This window comes from Grammomys surdaster, unplaced genomic scaffold (assembly GCF_004785775.1).
Source record: "Grammomys surdaster isolate TR1022 unplaced genomic scaffold, NIH_TR_1.0 479, whole genome shotgun sequence".
Classification (NCBI taxonomy): domain Eukaryota; kingdom Metazoa; phylum Chordata; class Mammalia; order Rodentia; family Muridae; genus Grammomys; species Grammomys surdaster.
Window position 1 is genome coordinate 96,241 of NW_021604898.1, and position 14,773 is coordinate 111,013.

General features: G+C 37.4%; 1 protein-coding gene across 1 annotated transcript; it reads right to left on the bottom strand.

Moving 5' to 3' along the window:
* Positions 1-12,097: 12,097 nt before the first annotated feature.
* Positions 12,098-13,042, bottom strand: LOC114632986 (vomeronasal type-1 receptor 4-like). Its single transcript, XM_028781588.1, has one exon. The coding sequence runs from the start codon at positions 13,010-13,012 to the stop codon at positions 12,098-12,100; it is 915 nt and encodes a 304-aa protein (XP_028637421.1). The 5' UTR covers positions 13,013-13,042.
* Between the last annotated feature and the right edge of the window lie 1,731 nt (positions 13,043-14,773).

Here is a 14,773-nt window from a genome sequence, read left to right on the forward strand (position 1 = left end):
TTTTTTTTTTTTTTTTTTTTTTTGGTTTTTCGAGACAGGGTTTCTCTTATAGCCCGGGCTGTCCTGGAACTCACTCTGTAGACCAGGCTGGCCTCGAACTCAGAAATCCGCCTGCCTCTGCCTCCCAAGTGCTGGGATTAAAGGTGTGTGCCACCACCACCCGGCTGAGTATTAAATTCTTTATATTCATAAATACAAGAACAAGTGGCCAATATTGTTTTGATTCACACAATTACAATTTATCTGATCCATAAAGTAAATTATGAGATTATAGTTTAGTGTAAAAAGCTGACCATTGACTAATATGATTCTATTATGCCATGATTCTGTGAGCCTTGTTAGGACATGAGCCCAGGATTCTAAATGGAAGATGAAAGAGGATTATAGTGTATTGAGAGTATAAGAAAAAGCTTTGTCTTCTTTTCTGTGCAGCAATGAAAACCTCTATGTTTTCCTGCCAGCAAATAATATGGGAGGGGATGGTACAGGCTTAGAGACAGATATGTCCTGGGAATTGAGTCAGGAGCACTTTGGATGTAGTATTATAGTAGAGTGGTCTTGGAATTTTGGCTTGTGGGGGTGTCTCCTCTCTGTGAGTCCATTTTGCCTCTGTCAGCTGTCCTGGCATTAGGGTTTAGAGTCTGTCTGTTGTTTAGGAAGGTAAACATTTATGAGGCTTATTCTGATTCTCTATTCTTTGAATTGATTACATTCCTGCTATTTTGGTAAAAATCAAGTTCCATTTCTTATCTGCAGTTTTATCAGCTTTTTCCATTTTGTTGAAAACTTTAATGCAGGACCATCTCTCTGATAATCAGGATGTTCATGTGTCTGATTTTATTTGTGGTTCCCAAAGCTTCTCTTTTCCCATTCTTTTTATAAGCAGAGGGAGTATTTTTAATCAGCACCATCACCATTATTATTAGTATATTAATTATTATTATTATTTTAGTATAGTATTTGCTTTAGTACATAAATTGAACCAAAAGCTTTGCATGTGCCAAGTAAACACTTACCGCTGTGTTGTATTCTCAGCCCTCATTTTACCTTTTGATCTTCAGAAGTTCTTACTAAGTTCCTCAGCCTTCTTTGGATTTTCTATATGGCCTGATTGTGTCTGAACTTGTGGTGCTCTTGCCTCTGCTGCCAAAGTTGCTGGGGTTGCAGGTCTGCACCATCAGGCCTGGGATTGAGTGAGGAGCACTGCATGTGGAGCACAGAAGCCCCTTGCTCCTGGAGTGGTATCTTCTACTCTAAGTGAGTCCACTTTCCTATCAGGATACTGAGAAGTACCTAAGAAATAATCATAGAAAATCCTGAAGTGGGAAACAATTGAGTTTTCCCATGTAAGCATGAAAATATCTATTCATCCGATACTGTAAATGAACAAAATTTGTGAACAATATCAAAGCATAACAGCTTCATGGAGGAAGAACTTTCTAGAAGGCCTTAGGTTTTTACTACAATCTGCAGATAGTTTGGTGGAACAGATTCCCAAGCTGTACCAAAAAATAAATTTAGGTGGAAACTTCCAAATAATCAAATTTGTATTGATTGTCTTTTTTGTTAAACACTTTTTGTCCTCCAAGGGTATTCAAGAATTATGAGTTAACATTTTTGGCCACCATACTATCCAGAAAAAATATTCTAAAATTTTTCTTGATTCCAGCTCATTCCTATTTTAATATTAAAATCCACCCCAAGCCTGTTTAGGTTGTTATTTTAATTTTTTGTTACACTGTACAAAAGTTTAAAGGGAAGGACCTTAGATGAATTGCCCAACTGTAAGGAGAGGGAACTTATAGAGCCCACATCCAGGTGGTTGCCATCCCATAGTCAAAACTCTGACCCATAATTGTTCCTGTTTGAAAGAACTACAGGAATAGAAATGGAGAGGAACCTGAGGAAAAGAAGGTTCAGCAACAGGCCCAAAGTGGGATCCAGCTCAACGAGAGGTCTCAAGGTCTGACACAAGTACTCAGGCTATGGAGCGCTCACAAAAAGGGACCTACCATGACTGCCCCCGGAAGACACAACAAGCAGCTGAAAGAGTCAGATGCAGATATTTGCATCCAACCAATGGACAGAAGCTGCTGACACCTGTAGTTGAATTAGGGGAAAGGCTGGAAGAAGGTGGGGAGGAGGGCAACCTTGTAAGAGGACCAGCAGTCTCAATTAATCTGGAGCCTCAAAATCTCTCAAACACTGGACCACCAAAAAGGCAGCATAAACCAGCTGATTTGAGGATGCACCTAACCCTCAAGAGACTGGAACCCCCAGGAAGTTTAGAGGTAAGGTGAGGTGGGGGTTGGGGGCTGGGGGTTGGGGGTCAACCTCATGGAGACTGGTTTGAGGGGTGGGTTGAAAGTATGGGATGTGCAACAGTCGGAGGGTAGATGGGGGAATAAAATTTGGAGTGTAAAAAAATAATAAAATAACAAAAAAATAAAAAAATTTTGCTTATAAAACATAAAGTTTTATAATCAAAATATAAAGCAACCTGGATGGTTTGGGTCTTCAGTGCCTATGAGGCTTGAAGTGAGAAAATAAATTTCCATTTTTTTAATGTAAAAGTTAAGTTATTTTTTTTTAATTTTGCTAATTTTGTGAGTCTATCCTTGGATGGATGTATAATTTGATCAGGGAACCATTTATTAAGTATATATTATTTAAAAAAACTTAATGTATTTTTAGTTAATAGGATTTGGCTTAATCTTGAATATATATATATATATATATATATATATATATATATATATATATAATTTATACTTAGAATAACTACAAACAGTTCTGAGAACATTAAAACATTTAGCCATTTGTCACATGAATGACCATTAACTTGCATGTCATAATTATCTTTACACTTTTATCCCTGTTAAATTTGAATGGAAGATCCCTTAGCATCAAATTATAACTTTAAACTATCAAAGAGTTGCAAAGACAGAGTGGTTAGATACATTTTTTTTAAAGTCAATTTTGTTAGCCTCAGTAGCATATACATCTATAATCCTAGGAATTTATCGTAATACAAAAATACAGTCTAATCCAAAATATCTTAGAGAACTACTATTGCTGTCTTGATGTAAAAAGAAGATATAACAATAAACAGGTTTCATCAGGGCTAAGAGGTTTTGTAGGTGTTCCCTTTCACCAATAAGGGCGACAGCTGTTTCTAGCTTTCTTTCTAGTCAGGCCTTTCCTGTTATTGTTTTCTACAGATGGAGGTACCAGCAGTTCAGTATTACTGTCATGTTTCAATATGATTGGATTTATTTGTGTATTTATTTACGTATTCATTTATTTTTAAGAAAGGGCTCTCAGCTGAAGAAGCTCACAAACCTTTTTTTTTTCCCCTCCAATTCTGTCTTCTTTCCACTTCTGTCTTCAGGGTACTTCTGTCCCACCCATTCCAACTTTCTGTTACATAGACTCTGTCCATCATTACCTCATCTGTAATGTTTCCTTCCACTGTATCCTTTCTACGTTCACAATCCTTCAAAATTCTTTTTCTTCCAACTTACGTTGTTTCCCATCTCAGTGAGTCTCTATCCTTCATGTGCTAATTTACATACGAGGTCAGTTAATATTGAGCCTCATTTTTCCATGAGGATACCCACTTTGGATTGAGGATGTGCAAAGTTAGGTCAAAACCTTCTGGAATAATTAGTATTATATATATATTCCACAAATTAGTAAAGCAGCTGTTTTCTTTATCCATTATAAGACCAATTTTTCTTAATGACCCAATAAACTGTCATCCAAATTTCAATAGTCGAATCCATATAAATATTCAATGGGTAAGAAATACCTAATAAAAGCTGACTGGTTACAGCAAAATTAGGTTCTTGAGCTGCACAACCCAGAATGGGTGCAATCCTTTTTGTTGAGCATGTGGAAATTGTATATAAAACATAAGCTCCTTGTCCTTTTAAAGAGGAGATAGGGACTCCACAGGAAGACCAAGAGAGTCAACTGGCTTGGACCCTTGGGGCTCTCAGGGTCTGAAACACCAACCACAGAATGTGTATGGGCTGGACCTAGGCCTTCCTGCTCTTGTGACCTTCTTGTAGGTTCTGAACAACTGGAGCAGGGGGCTATCCCAAAAGTTGTTGCCTGTCTGTGGGATATGTTCTACTAGCTGGGCTGCCTTGTCTGGTCTCATTGGGCAATGAAATGCCTAGCCTCAAAGAGACTTGACATGCCAGGGTAGGAGGGATACCTAGGGAGTGTCCTCTCCTGTTCAGAGGAGAAGGGGATATCCTCCTACCCTGGCACATCAAGTCTCTGCAGGGCTGGGCACATCCTTTCCTACTGAGGCTAGACAAGTCATTCCAATTAGGGGAACCTATTCCAGAGACAGGCTTAGTGATAGATGAGTGTAAGAATTTTTGTTCTTCCAACATACATATACAAGGATGGGTGAGTATATTTTTTTCCCTCAAACACACTGTGAAAATTTGTGATCTTTATTCTTAACTGTTGTACTGTTTGTGAATTTTTTTTATAAACATCCAACAATGTAGAACTCTAAGTATATCTTTTACAAATGGTGTTACTAATATTATTTCCCATCAGCTTCATTATATTTTTTCCTCTTGATTTTTCATTTACTAATAGGATGTATTACAGTTTAGAAAAGATTATAACTGATATCTGCTCACAAACTTTTGAGTCTTTTCTTTAAATATTCCACTGGGTAGTTTAGATGACATAGTCATATATGCTCTTTGTCCCTAAGATAAAGATGGATTTCTACTGACTTGTCATAGTATCATTAATAGTGTCAAGGATTGGTTGTTGCCCATGGGATGAGTCTCTAGTTGGACTAGTTATTGCTTGGTCATTCCCCTCAGTCTCCGTTCCATCCCCTGTCCATGTATTTCTTGTAAACAGGATAAATTTTAGGTTGAAAGTTTTGTGGGTGGGTTGGTGTCTCTATAACTCCAATGGGGTTCCTGCCTGGAAACAGCGGGTGGCCTCTTCAAGTTCCATATCCCCAATGTTGTGAGTCTCAGCTCTGGTCATCTTCATTGATTCTTGCGAGACTCCCAAATATCATGTCTCTGGCACATGTTCAAGATGCTCCCAACTCCCCACCCTGAAGAGCTGGAGATTTCCATTTATTCTGATGACCATCTGGTCATCTCCCCTGTCTCTCCCTATACCTGATCCTGAATCCCTATTTCCTTCCCCATCCCTTCTTCCAATCAATTTCCTTCATCCATTTGCCTCCTACAACTATTTTATTCCCCCTCTTAGTGAAATTCAACCATCCTCACTTGGTCATTCTGATTGTCTAGTTTCTTTGGGTCTGTTGAGTATATCATAGGTATCCTGTACATTATGGCTAATATCCACTTTTAAGTGAGTACATACCTTGCGTTTTCCTCTGGGACTGGGTTAACTCACTCAGGATAATATTCTCAAGTTCTATCCACTTGTTTTCAAAATACACGATGTTCTTGTTTTAATAGCAGAATAGTACTCACTTGTATAGATATACAACATTATCTTTATCCATTCCTCAGTTGAGGGACATCTATATTGTTTTCAGCAGCACAAATTAAGCTGCTTTGAACATAGTTGAGCAAGTGTGAGCAAAATTTTGAGGCATATTTTGGGAATATGTTCAGAAGTGGTATAGATGTGTCTTGAGGTAGAACTATTCCCAGTTTACCAAGAAACCACAAAACTGATTTCCAAAGTGATTGTAAAAGTTAACAACCCAACCAGCAATGGAGGAGGGTTCCTTTTTCTCCACATTCTTGCCAGCATGTGTTATCACTTGAGTTTTTGATCTTAGACATTGTGGTAGGTGTAAGGTTGAGTCTCAGAATTGTTTTGGTTTGCATTTCCCTGATGACTAAGGACTTTGAACATTTCTTTAAGTATTTCTTGGCCATTCAAGATTCCTCTGTTGAGAATTCTCTGCTTAGCTCTGTACCCCATTTTAAAATTGGGTTATTTAGGTTGTTGGTGTCTAACTGATTATCTTCTTTATAAATTCGGGATAATACCTGTCTAATGCAGGGTCGGTGAAGATCCATAGACTGAAGTTTTGTCCTAGTGACAGTGTCCTTTCTTCAGTTTCATGAGGTTCCGTTTATCAGTTGCTGATCTTATTGCTTAGATCTTAGGTTTTCTGTTCAAGAAATTTTCTCCTGTACCAATGAGTTTAAGGCTATTCCCCACTTTTTGTTCTTTTAGATTTATTGTATCTGGTTTTACATTGAGGTTCTTGATTCCCTTGGGCTTGAGTTTTGTGCAGGGTCATAGATATTGATCTATTTGTATTCTTCTATCTACAGAAATCCAGTTAGGCCAATACCATTTTCTGAAGATGCTTTCTTCTTTCCATTGTATGGTTTTGCCTTTTTTGTCAATAATCAAGTGTCCATAGGTGTTTGGGTTTTTTTCAGTGTCTTCAATTGCATTCCATTTATTAATCTGTCTGTTGCTATACCAATACCATGGACTTATTTTTACTATTATTGCTCTATAGTAGATCTTAAGTTCAGGAATGGTGATATCTCCAGAAGTGTTTTTATTGTTTAGGATTGTTTAAATATCCTGTTTACTGTTTTTTTTTGTGTGTGTTTGTTTTTGTTTTTTTTTTTTTTTTTTTTTTTTGCTTATGAAGTTGAGAATTGTTCTTTTAATGTCTGTAATGAATTGTGTTGAAATTTTGATAGGGTTTGCATTGAATCTGTAAGTTGCTTTTGGTAAGATGGCCACTTTCACTATGTTAATTTTACCTGTCCATGGACATGGGAGATCATTCCATATTTTGATATCTTCCTCAATTTTATTTCCATCAGTGAGTTGAAGTTCTTGTCCCATAGGTCTCTCATGTGTTTGCTTAGAGTTATACCAAGATATTTTACATTATTCATAGATAGTTTAAAGGGTATTTACCGAATTTCTTTCTCAGAACATTTATTGTTTGCATAAAGGAGTGCTACTGATTTTTTTTAAGATTAATTTTGTATCTAGCCACTTTTCTGAACATATTTACCAGCTGTAGGAATTCTCTGGTTGAATTTTTGGGGTTGACTATGTATACTATCATTTCATCTGCTAATAGTGATACATTGACTCCTTCCTTTCAAATTTGTATCTTCTTAATCTTCTTTTGGTGTCTTATTGCTCTAGCTAGAAATCCAAGTAGTATATTGGTTAGATAGGGAGAGAGTGGGCAGCCATGTTTTTTTTTCCCTGATTTTAATGGAATAGCATTAAAATTTTCTTCATTTAATTTGATGTCAGTTATTGTCTTGCTGTATATTGCTTTTATTATGTTTAGGTATGCACCTTGTATCCATAATCTCTAAGATTTTAACAAGGGATGTTTGATTTTGTCAAAGGCTTTTTTTTAAGCATTGAATGATATGATCATATTTTTTTCTTTCAGTTTGTTTATATGGTGAATTATGTTGGTAGAATTCCATGTATTGAACTATCCATCCATACTGTTGATACTTGGTCGTGGTGGATGATGTTTTTGACGTGTTCTTGGATTTGGTTTGGGAGTACTTTATTGAGTATTTTTTGAATCAATATTCATAAGAGAAATCAGTCTGAGGTACTCTTTCTTTGTTGAGTCTTTGTGTGATTTAGGTATCAGTATGACTATAGCTTCATAGAATGAGTTTGACAGTGTTTCTTCTGTTTCTATTTTGTGGAATAGTTGAGTATTAGTATTAGCTCTTTCTTGATGGTCTGGTATCATTCTGCACTAAAACCATCCAGCCCTCTGATTTTTGGTTGGGAGACTTTTAATTGCTGGGTTATTGGGCTGTTTAGTTTACCTGATGGAGATTTAACTTTGGTAAGTGGTATCTGTCTATAAAATCTTCCATTTTGGTAATTTTTTTCCAGTGTTGGGGAGTATAGGCTTTTGAAGTAAGACCCAATACTTCTGTGAATTTCTTGTTTGTCTCTTGTTATCTCTCCATTTTCACTTCTGATATTGTTTATGTGGATACTGTCTCTCTGTCTCTTGGTTAGTTTAGTTAAGGTTAGTTTAGTATATCTAAATTGTGACTTGACATGAGACTTCCATGAAGGAGCTACTGAAACTCTCCACCATGTCCATGCCTTTAGGCATGAAAAGAATGAGCATATCTACATATGTACATCAGAACTAGATGGAAATCATGTTTTAAACCTTTGATGAAGATTACATGGTGAAGTGGAGGCAACACATGACTTTCCAAACACAAGTGATGTATATGTGTGTACTTTGTATATGAAAAGTACATTGAGACCTCTCTATAAACCTAAGATAAAGTTTTAAGTGAAAATGAGCAATACAATGTAATAAAATATCTATCTTTTTTCATACTATCACAGAAAAAAAACTTGGTTTAAACTTTATATTTTTAAATCTGTATTAGTTCTCTGTATAAGTTGCTTTGATCATAGTCACACCTATCCCAATTCTTTCAAATTTCACCCTCTATTCCCTACCTAATTTTCTGTGATTTATATATAGATATATCAAGACCAATTGTTGTTGTCCGTATGTATTTACTTGTATGCATTATATTTCAGGAGTGTTGTCTGATTACCAGGGAGTATGCTCTTCGAGAAAATTGTTTCTCTTCCTATCCCAACAGCAAACAATTGTGAATAGTTCCATGTGGGGCTGTGGAAATCCCGGAGTGTTTGGCCACGCCCCCAGAACCCAGAGACCTAACACATGGTCTCCATGTAACATGCAGTGGGTCATGTAAGGCACAGGTAGAGGGCGGTGAAACAGGTTTCTGCCTCAAGATTTACATATTACCTAAAGGCCTTAGCCTTGCCCCTCTCCCGCTTCCAATATAGGGAAGCCCCTCCTGGCATTTTGTGGGAGAGTACCACCATTCAGATACATCATCATGGCAATAAAATCTCCAATTCCACGTGTCTCCTGGGACTCTGGACTCTCTTTGTGTAAGTGGGAAACTCATGTGGGGAAAGCCCTTCCTGCACTCCCTGCTCCAGCAGCCCATGGAGCTCTCCCTGTTCCAGCGGCCCACAGAGCTCTCCCCCTGCAGCAGCAGTCCATGCACCTGTGCACCTTCGCGGGCTGTCCCAGAGACTCAGCCGAGGCCACCAGCTGCACTGGGTCCTCGCTCTCCCCAGCCCAGCTGTCTGCAGGGCTCTCTCTCTCCACTACAACCGTGGTTCCCGGGACGGCCTCTGTGTGCGGGTGCACGGGCATGATCTGCCCCGCACCCTGCATGAGTTTTGAATCACAGTTCCACAGCTATGGTAGAATTTAGTGTCAACCTCCATTTTACATGCAGAGATTTGGTATGGTTTGGGATTACACAGATATTGGGCATGCTGTCACAACCACTGTGAGTACACATATACATCTGCTCTGTTGTACACAGAAAACACTATTTTCTTGTACCCACCCACCACTTCTAGTTCTTACTATCTTCCCATTCTCTTTTCTGCAATGATTCCTGAATATTTTGAGGAGAGGAAGTGATAGAGACAATATGTTTAAGGATAAGCATAATCATGAAGTCTTTTCTTCTCTGCATTTTGACTATTATGAGTCTCCAAGTTAGTCAACAAGTAGAAGGTTATCTGAGAGATGCATCAATCTATGGGCATGGCATGCTGTTAGGAGTCAGTTTAGTATTATGTTGGTTTAGTAGAGTAAAAGTAATAGATTCTCTCTTATGGCCTTAATGATGCCACGAATGGGTTTAAGCATGCAGAGCAGGAATTAAATCCAATCTGAAAGTGGTTGGTTGTTCACATGATGTTTATGCCATTATTATACAAGTATGCATGTACTTCCAGGGCAGTCATTGTTAGAGTGTACACTGTCACTGCTGGGTATGTCTGATGATTACTCCTCCAGTAGTATAAATAGAACTCACCTATATTGTGAAAGTTATCCATTAGAGATGAAGCTTCCAGATTTGTACCAGCTTCTTGTCTCTGTCATATTCTGGAGGGTAACCAAGAGCAATGGTATTACCAACTCCTTTTTTTTTTTTAAAAAAAGGTCAATTTTTAATTCTGAATTTTCAAAGAGTTTTGTTGGTGGTGGTTGTGATTTTTAAATGTTCTATTTTGTTTGGTTGTTTTGAGTAGCTTGGGTCTCACACAGTAGCCTAGAATAGTCTCAAGCTCACTATCTTCTTTAGACTTGCCTGAGATTCACAGAAATCCTTCTGTCTCAGTTGGCAAGTTGCATAATTACTGTCCTGCAACACTATAAGAGACAGTCTTGAATTTTTTGACAACTTCTTCTCTGAATGATACTCATCTTATATAGACTTTTGCTATCTGGGAAATAATGGAAACAATCGCAAAAACCCATCCAATTATTTCATATAATCCAACTATTTAGATACAAACAAAGGCTTCAGTTTTCCCCAAGAAACTTATAAATTAGTGAAAAGGAAAAGTATAAGAAGGAAAATCATTAGATGAGAACTACTTAAATGTTACAAATCATGTTAGGAAGCTTCTCAATTTTATACTGAATAAAATTGTTTATTGCCATTGATTTCAATGTTCTTGGTCCTTGTTTAGATTCTAATTTCCTTTATTTCAGAGAAGAAAAAGATTTGTCTTCTCTAGGTTATGATGCTTTTTTTCCCTTATAGATATACAATACTGAAATTCTAAACATGTCTTATTCATGTAAGTTAGAAAAATATTGACCCCATGCTAGATAATGTTATAAGACCTGGGGAATCAGCCTAAGTTGACAGTCTTCAAAAATTGCATTATTTGCCATTAGCTGCCAGGAGGTATTGTAATATCCATGTCATAGTAATGCGAAGAGACAAAAAATATTCTTAGAAGTTAACTCCAGTTGAATTTAAGCTCTAGCCACTAGGATGACCTATATAATATTATCGGTGTAATTTAAGAAGCTATTGAATTACTTATCTTTGTTAATTTTCTCATTATGTGACAAAAAAGAAAAACAACTTAAGGTGGGAAAGGTTTATTTTAGCTTGCAGTTTGAAGGTACAGTCTATTGTGGCAAGAAAGGAATAGAGTCAGGAGGCTGGGGCAGCAGATCACTTTGCATCTGTAGTCAGATAGCAGAGTCAGATACATGCTGATTCTCAGTTTTCCTCATTGTATTTATTCCAGGACTCGCAACCAATGGATTAGTTGCTATGCAGAATTAGATTGAATCTTCCTACCTCCATTAACCCAATGGGGATGTTTGGTTTTAGGTTATTCTAGATCCTGTGAAGTGGACTATCAACATTAACCATCATGTTATCTAATACAATCTGGTCCAGAATAAAGAAGACTTGCATAAAGAATATAGAAACATATGATATATTAATGAATGAGAATCAGCAGAAAATGTGACATATTGAGAGACTTTAAATGTATCTTTTCAATGGCACAGGAAAGAGTGTGGAGACAAAGCTGGCCTTACTCATGGATAAGATGTTACAACATATGGAGAAATATTTGCACAAATGTAGAGGTTATTCTCCACAGCTGTGCATTGTCTCACACTCTCATACTGAATAATAGCTTCCAAGCAACTGAGTAGCAGATGGCAATAGCACACAGTGGGATTGAGATGCTAGCAGTGTCTCTGACTTCAAGTGGAACTCTGAGAAAAACAATGGGTACTGAGAATAGGTGTTCCTTGACTATTCTTCCTATAGAGGTATCTTGAAGTGTGGCCATGAGGCCATACCATGAGATCAGAGACAAAACATTGGTGAAGCTTAAATGTGAATAGATAAAATGCAGTGGAATTTTTCTTTGCTCTTCTTCTGTATTATTAAGTTCCAGCAGTGATACAAGATTGTAACTGGTGCCTGCACAGATTTTTATACCTCAACAGCTCCTTGGCTGTCCGAAGGCAATAAAAAATTCTTTAGTGTGTGATGGCCCCTAATTCCAGAGCATTTTGAATAAAAACAAAAAGACATCTTAATATCGTTGAACTATTTATCCAGCATAATGATAGCTGTAACAGCTGATGATGCTTAATTTACATGATGGACTTGCTTAATAAAACATGGCTATGAGTGAGTCCAAAGTTCAATAATGAATGAAATACCATTTAAATTTATCATAACACACAAGTCAACGTGTTAAATTACCTTCTGCTACAGCAAGGAAAATGATTCTTGGGAGTAGATTGGTTATTACTTATAAGAATGAAGGGGCAAAATGTAGGGAAGCATGTGTCTAAGAATGTAAATATGTTTATTAGATACAGCCTTGGATTGTCAAATATGACAGTATAGATAACTAGTATTGAGGACATTGAGTAGGAGAAGACAAAGGTACACACAAGGATCAAGATGGTTTTTGTGGCTTTGTCCTCAGGGGACACTCTAAGGGAATGCTGGGGATTGTGGATATACTGTAGCTGACTCTTGTGCCTATAGAGAATGCTCACCATGGTGACACTTGCCCAGACCATGAGACTCAAACACAGACCATCAGTGAAACAAAGCAAGAATAGATGTAGTACAGTTACACTATTGCCGAAAGGGAATGCAGAACAGTACCCCAACTTGATTTTTCTGGTGAAATTTTTGTTAGTGTTTGATCCAATCACTTGTATAGCTGCCCTGATGTTTAGAAGGAGATGCACAAGCCAGCTAAGAGAGCAGAACCGAATTGTGTACTTGGAGAATGAGTGTGCAAATTTCATCCACCTGGAGTGGCTCAGGTTGATTGTGATTGCTTGGAAACAACTCAAGAGGCAGGTGCAGTGTAGGGAAACACCCCGGGACACTCTATTGCTGTAGAGAGTAAGTTTACATAAGAGGTCATCCAGGAGATACTGCAACCCCAGCTGTACCATTATGTGAGGAATTACTCTTGAGATAATAACCAAGGCATTGGCTAAAGTCAGATGCTTTAAAATCTGGTCTTTGGACATCAACCTTTTTCCAGTGATTACAGACATTACATAATGAAGAAGAATTGACCAATTGCCAAGGATCCCCACAGCTGCTTGAGCAAAGAACAAAATCCCCATTGGCAAGTTCTCAGGAATCATGTTCTTTTTACCTGAGGTAAACAAATTTAACCATATCAGTACAACCAGTAAGAAAACACTAATATGTGTATTAATTTATTATAGCTTAAATTGTATCCTTCTCTCACCAGGCCAGAAGACTGTTTTATGGTAGGTTACCCAGTCAATCAAGATACAATTCTCTGGTCAAACCCATTTTGGGTTATCAAATGTGGGAGTAAAGTAAAGGATGTAAATTTGGATTCATCATTTTCATATTTGTTATAATGCTTTATATTCTTCAGAGTTCTTCAAATGCTTTTGTTCTAAATTAATATCCAATAGATACTTCTACCTTTTCTGAAAGAATTGATTGTATTTATGCCAACATACACTTAATTCATTTCTGTAATATAGCTACTAAAACACAAAAATAGGAAGTTAAGCAGTATACCCAGAGACATAGAAACTTGTAAGCAGGAAGAATGGAAAGGATAAATATATGTCAAAAGACAAGCTGATATGAATCAGAAAAAATGTAGGACATTCTTAACGTTTGAATCTGACAAAAATCCTGAGTGGCATTATTTTATTTAAAAAAATACAATTGTTGATGTTCACATATCCATAATTTAAAAAGAGAGAATAAGTTTTCTTCCTATATGTCTCTGATGTTTTCCCAGAAGACATGAAATAAGTTTGTAAGTAACTTTGGGTCACCCAGCTAGAAAACATTAGCCATATTCCACACAGTGTCATCAGATACCAAGTGTCTATCTGAATGCGGAGCCTCCTCCATGCAGTTACTACAGTGACATGCTGGTGCACATTATAATGTTAGTCTCACTGAAATGTGAATAAATCATATGTAATGTTAGAAATATGTATCTAACAGTCAGTTAAAAATAAAGAGTGAGTAGTTATACTCCAAAGGGTGGGGTTGAAATTGTATCAATGTTTACACAACTATGAATTTTTGAAAATAGCAACAAATTCTAACAGATAAAGAGGGAATAAAAGGATGGAGGGAGCAGGCTCCAGAGAGAGGCTATGGAAATCAGAATGTGTCATGTTAACATCTTTGAAAAAGAAAGGCCAATCCAAGACCATCTCCCTAACCAGCTAAAGATCATCTCTGGCATAAGCTAGCAGGTGTTATTCCTTGACAGGGTTCTGAGAAGGAAAGTTCAGGGGGTCATAGATAAACAAGAATGGGAAAGTGGGCTTAGGAGGTCTTGTGCAAGCTTTGTTCTATGTCCAGAAAGCTTATTAAGAAGTAGAGAGATGGGTGTGATGCTGGGAGAAATAACTGGAACTAGTAGTTATTTCAGGGGCAGGTGGAAATGTTGCAATGGAAAATCTTTGAAACACACTTGAGTAGCTCTAGCAAAGATCCCAGTAGTGGGGGACACAGAGCCTGATCAGGCTAACTCCTGTAACCAGGCAAGGCCTCAAGTGGAGGCTTTGGGACAACAACCCCGCCACAAAACTTTCAACATAAAATTTGTCCTGCCTGTAGAGTGTACTGGGACTGGAGACTATTATAATCATTATAAGAGACCAAAGAGATTTCATTCAGCAACTGATGGGATCAGATGCTGAGTCCCACAGCCAAATATGAGGTCAGGGGAACTAGAGTAGTCAGGAACACACCTTGAAAACAGGCCTACAGAACCAACTGACCAGGACTCATAGGAACTTGAGAGATCAGGAAACCCTCAGGGTTCTGAACTAGGTCCTCTCCATATATATATATATATGTATATGTATATGTATATGTATATGTATATGTATATGTATATG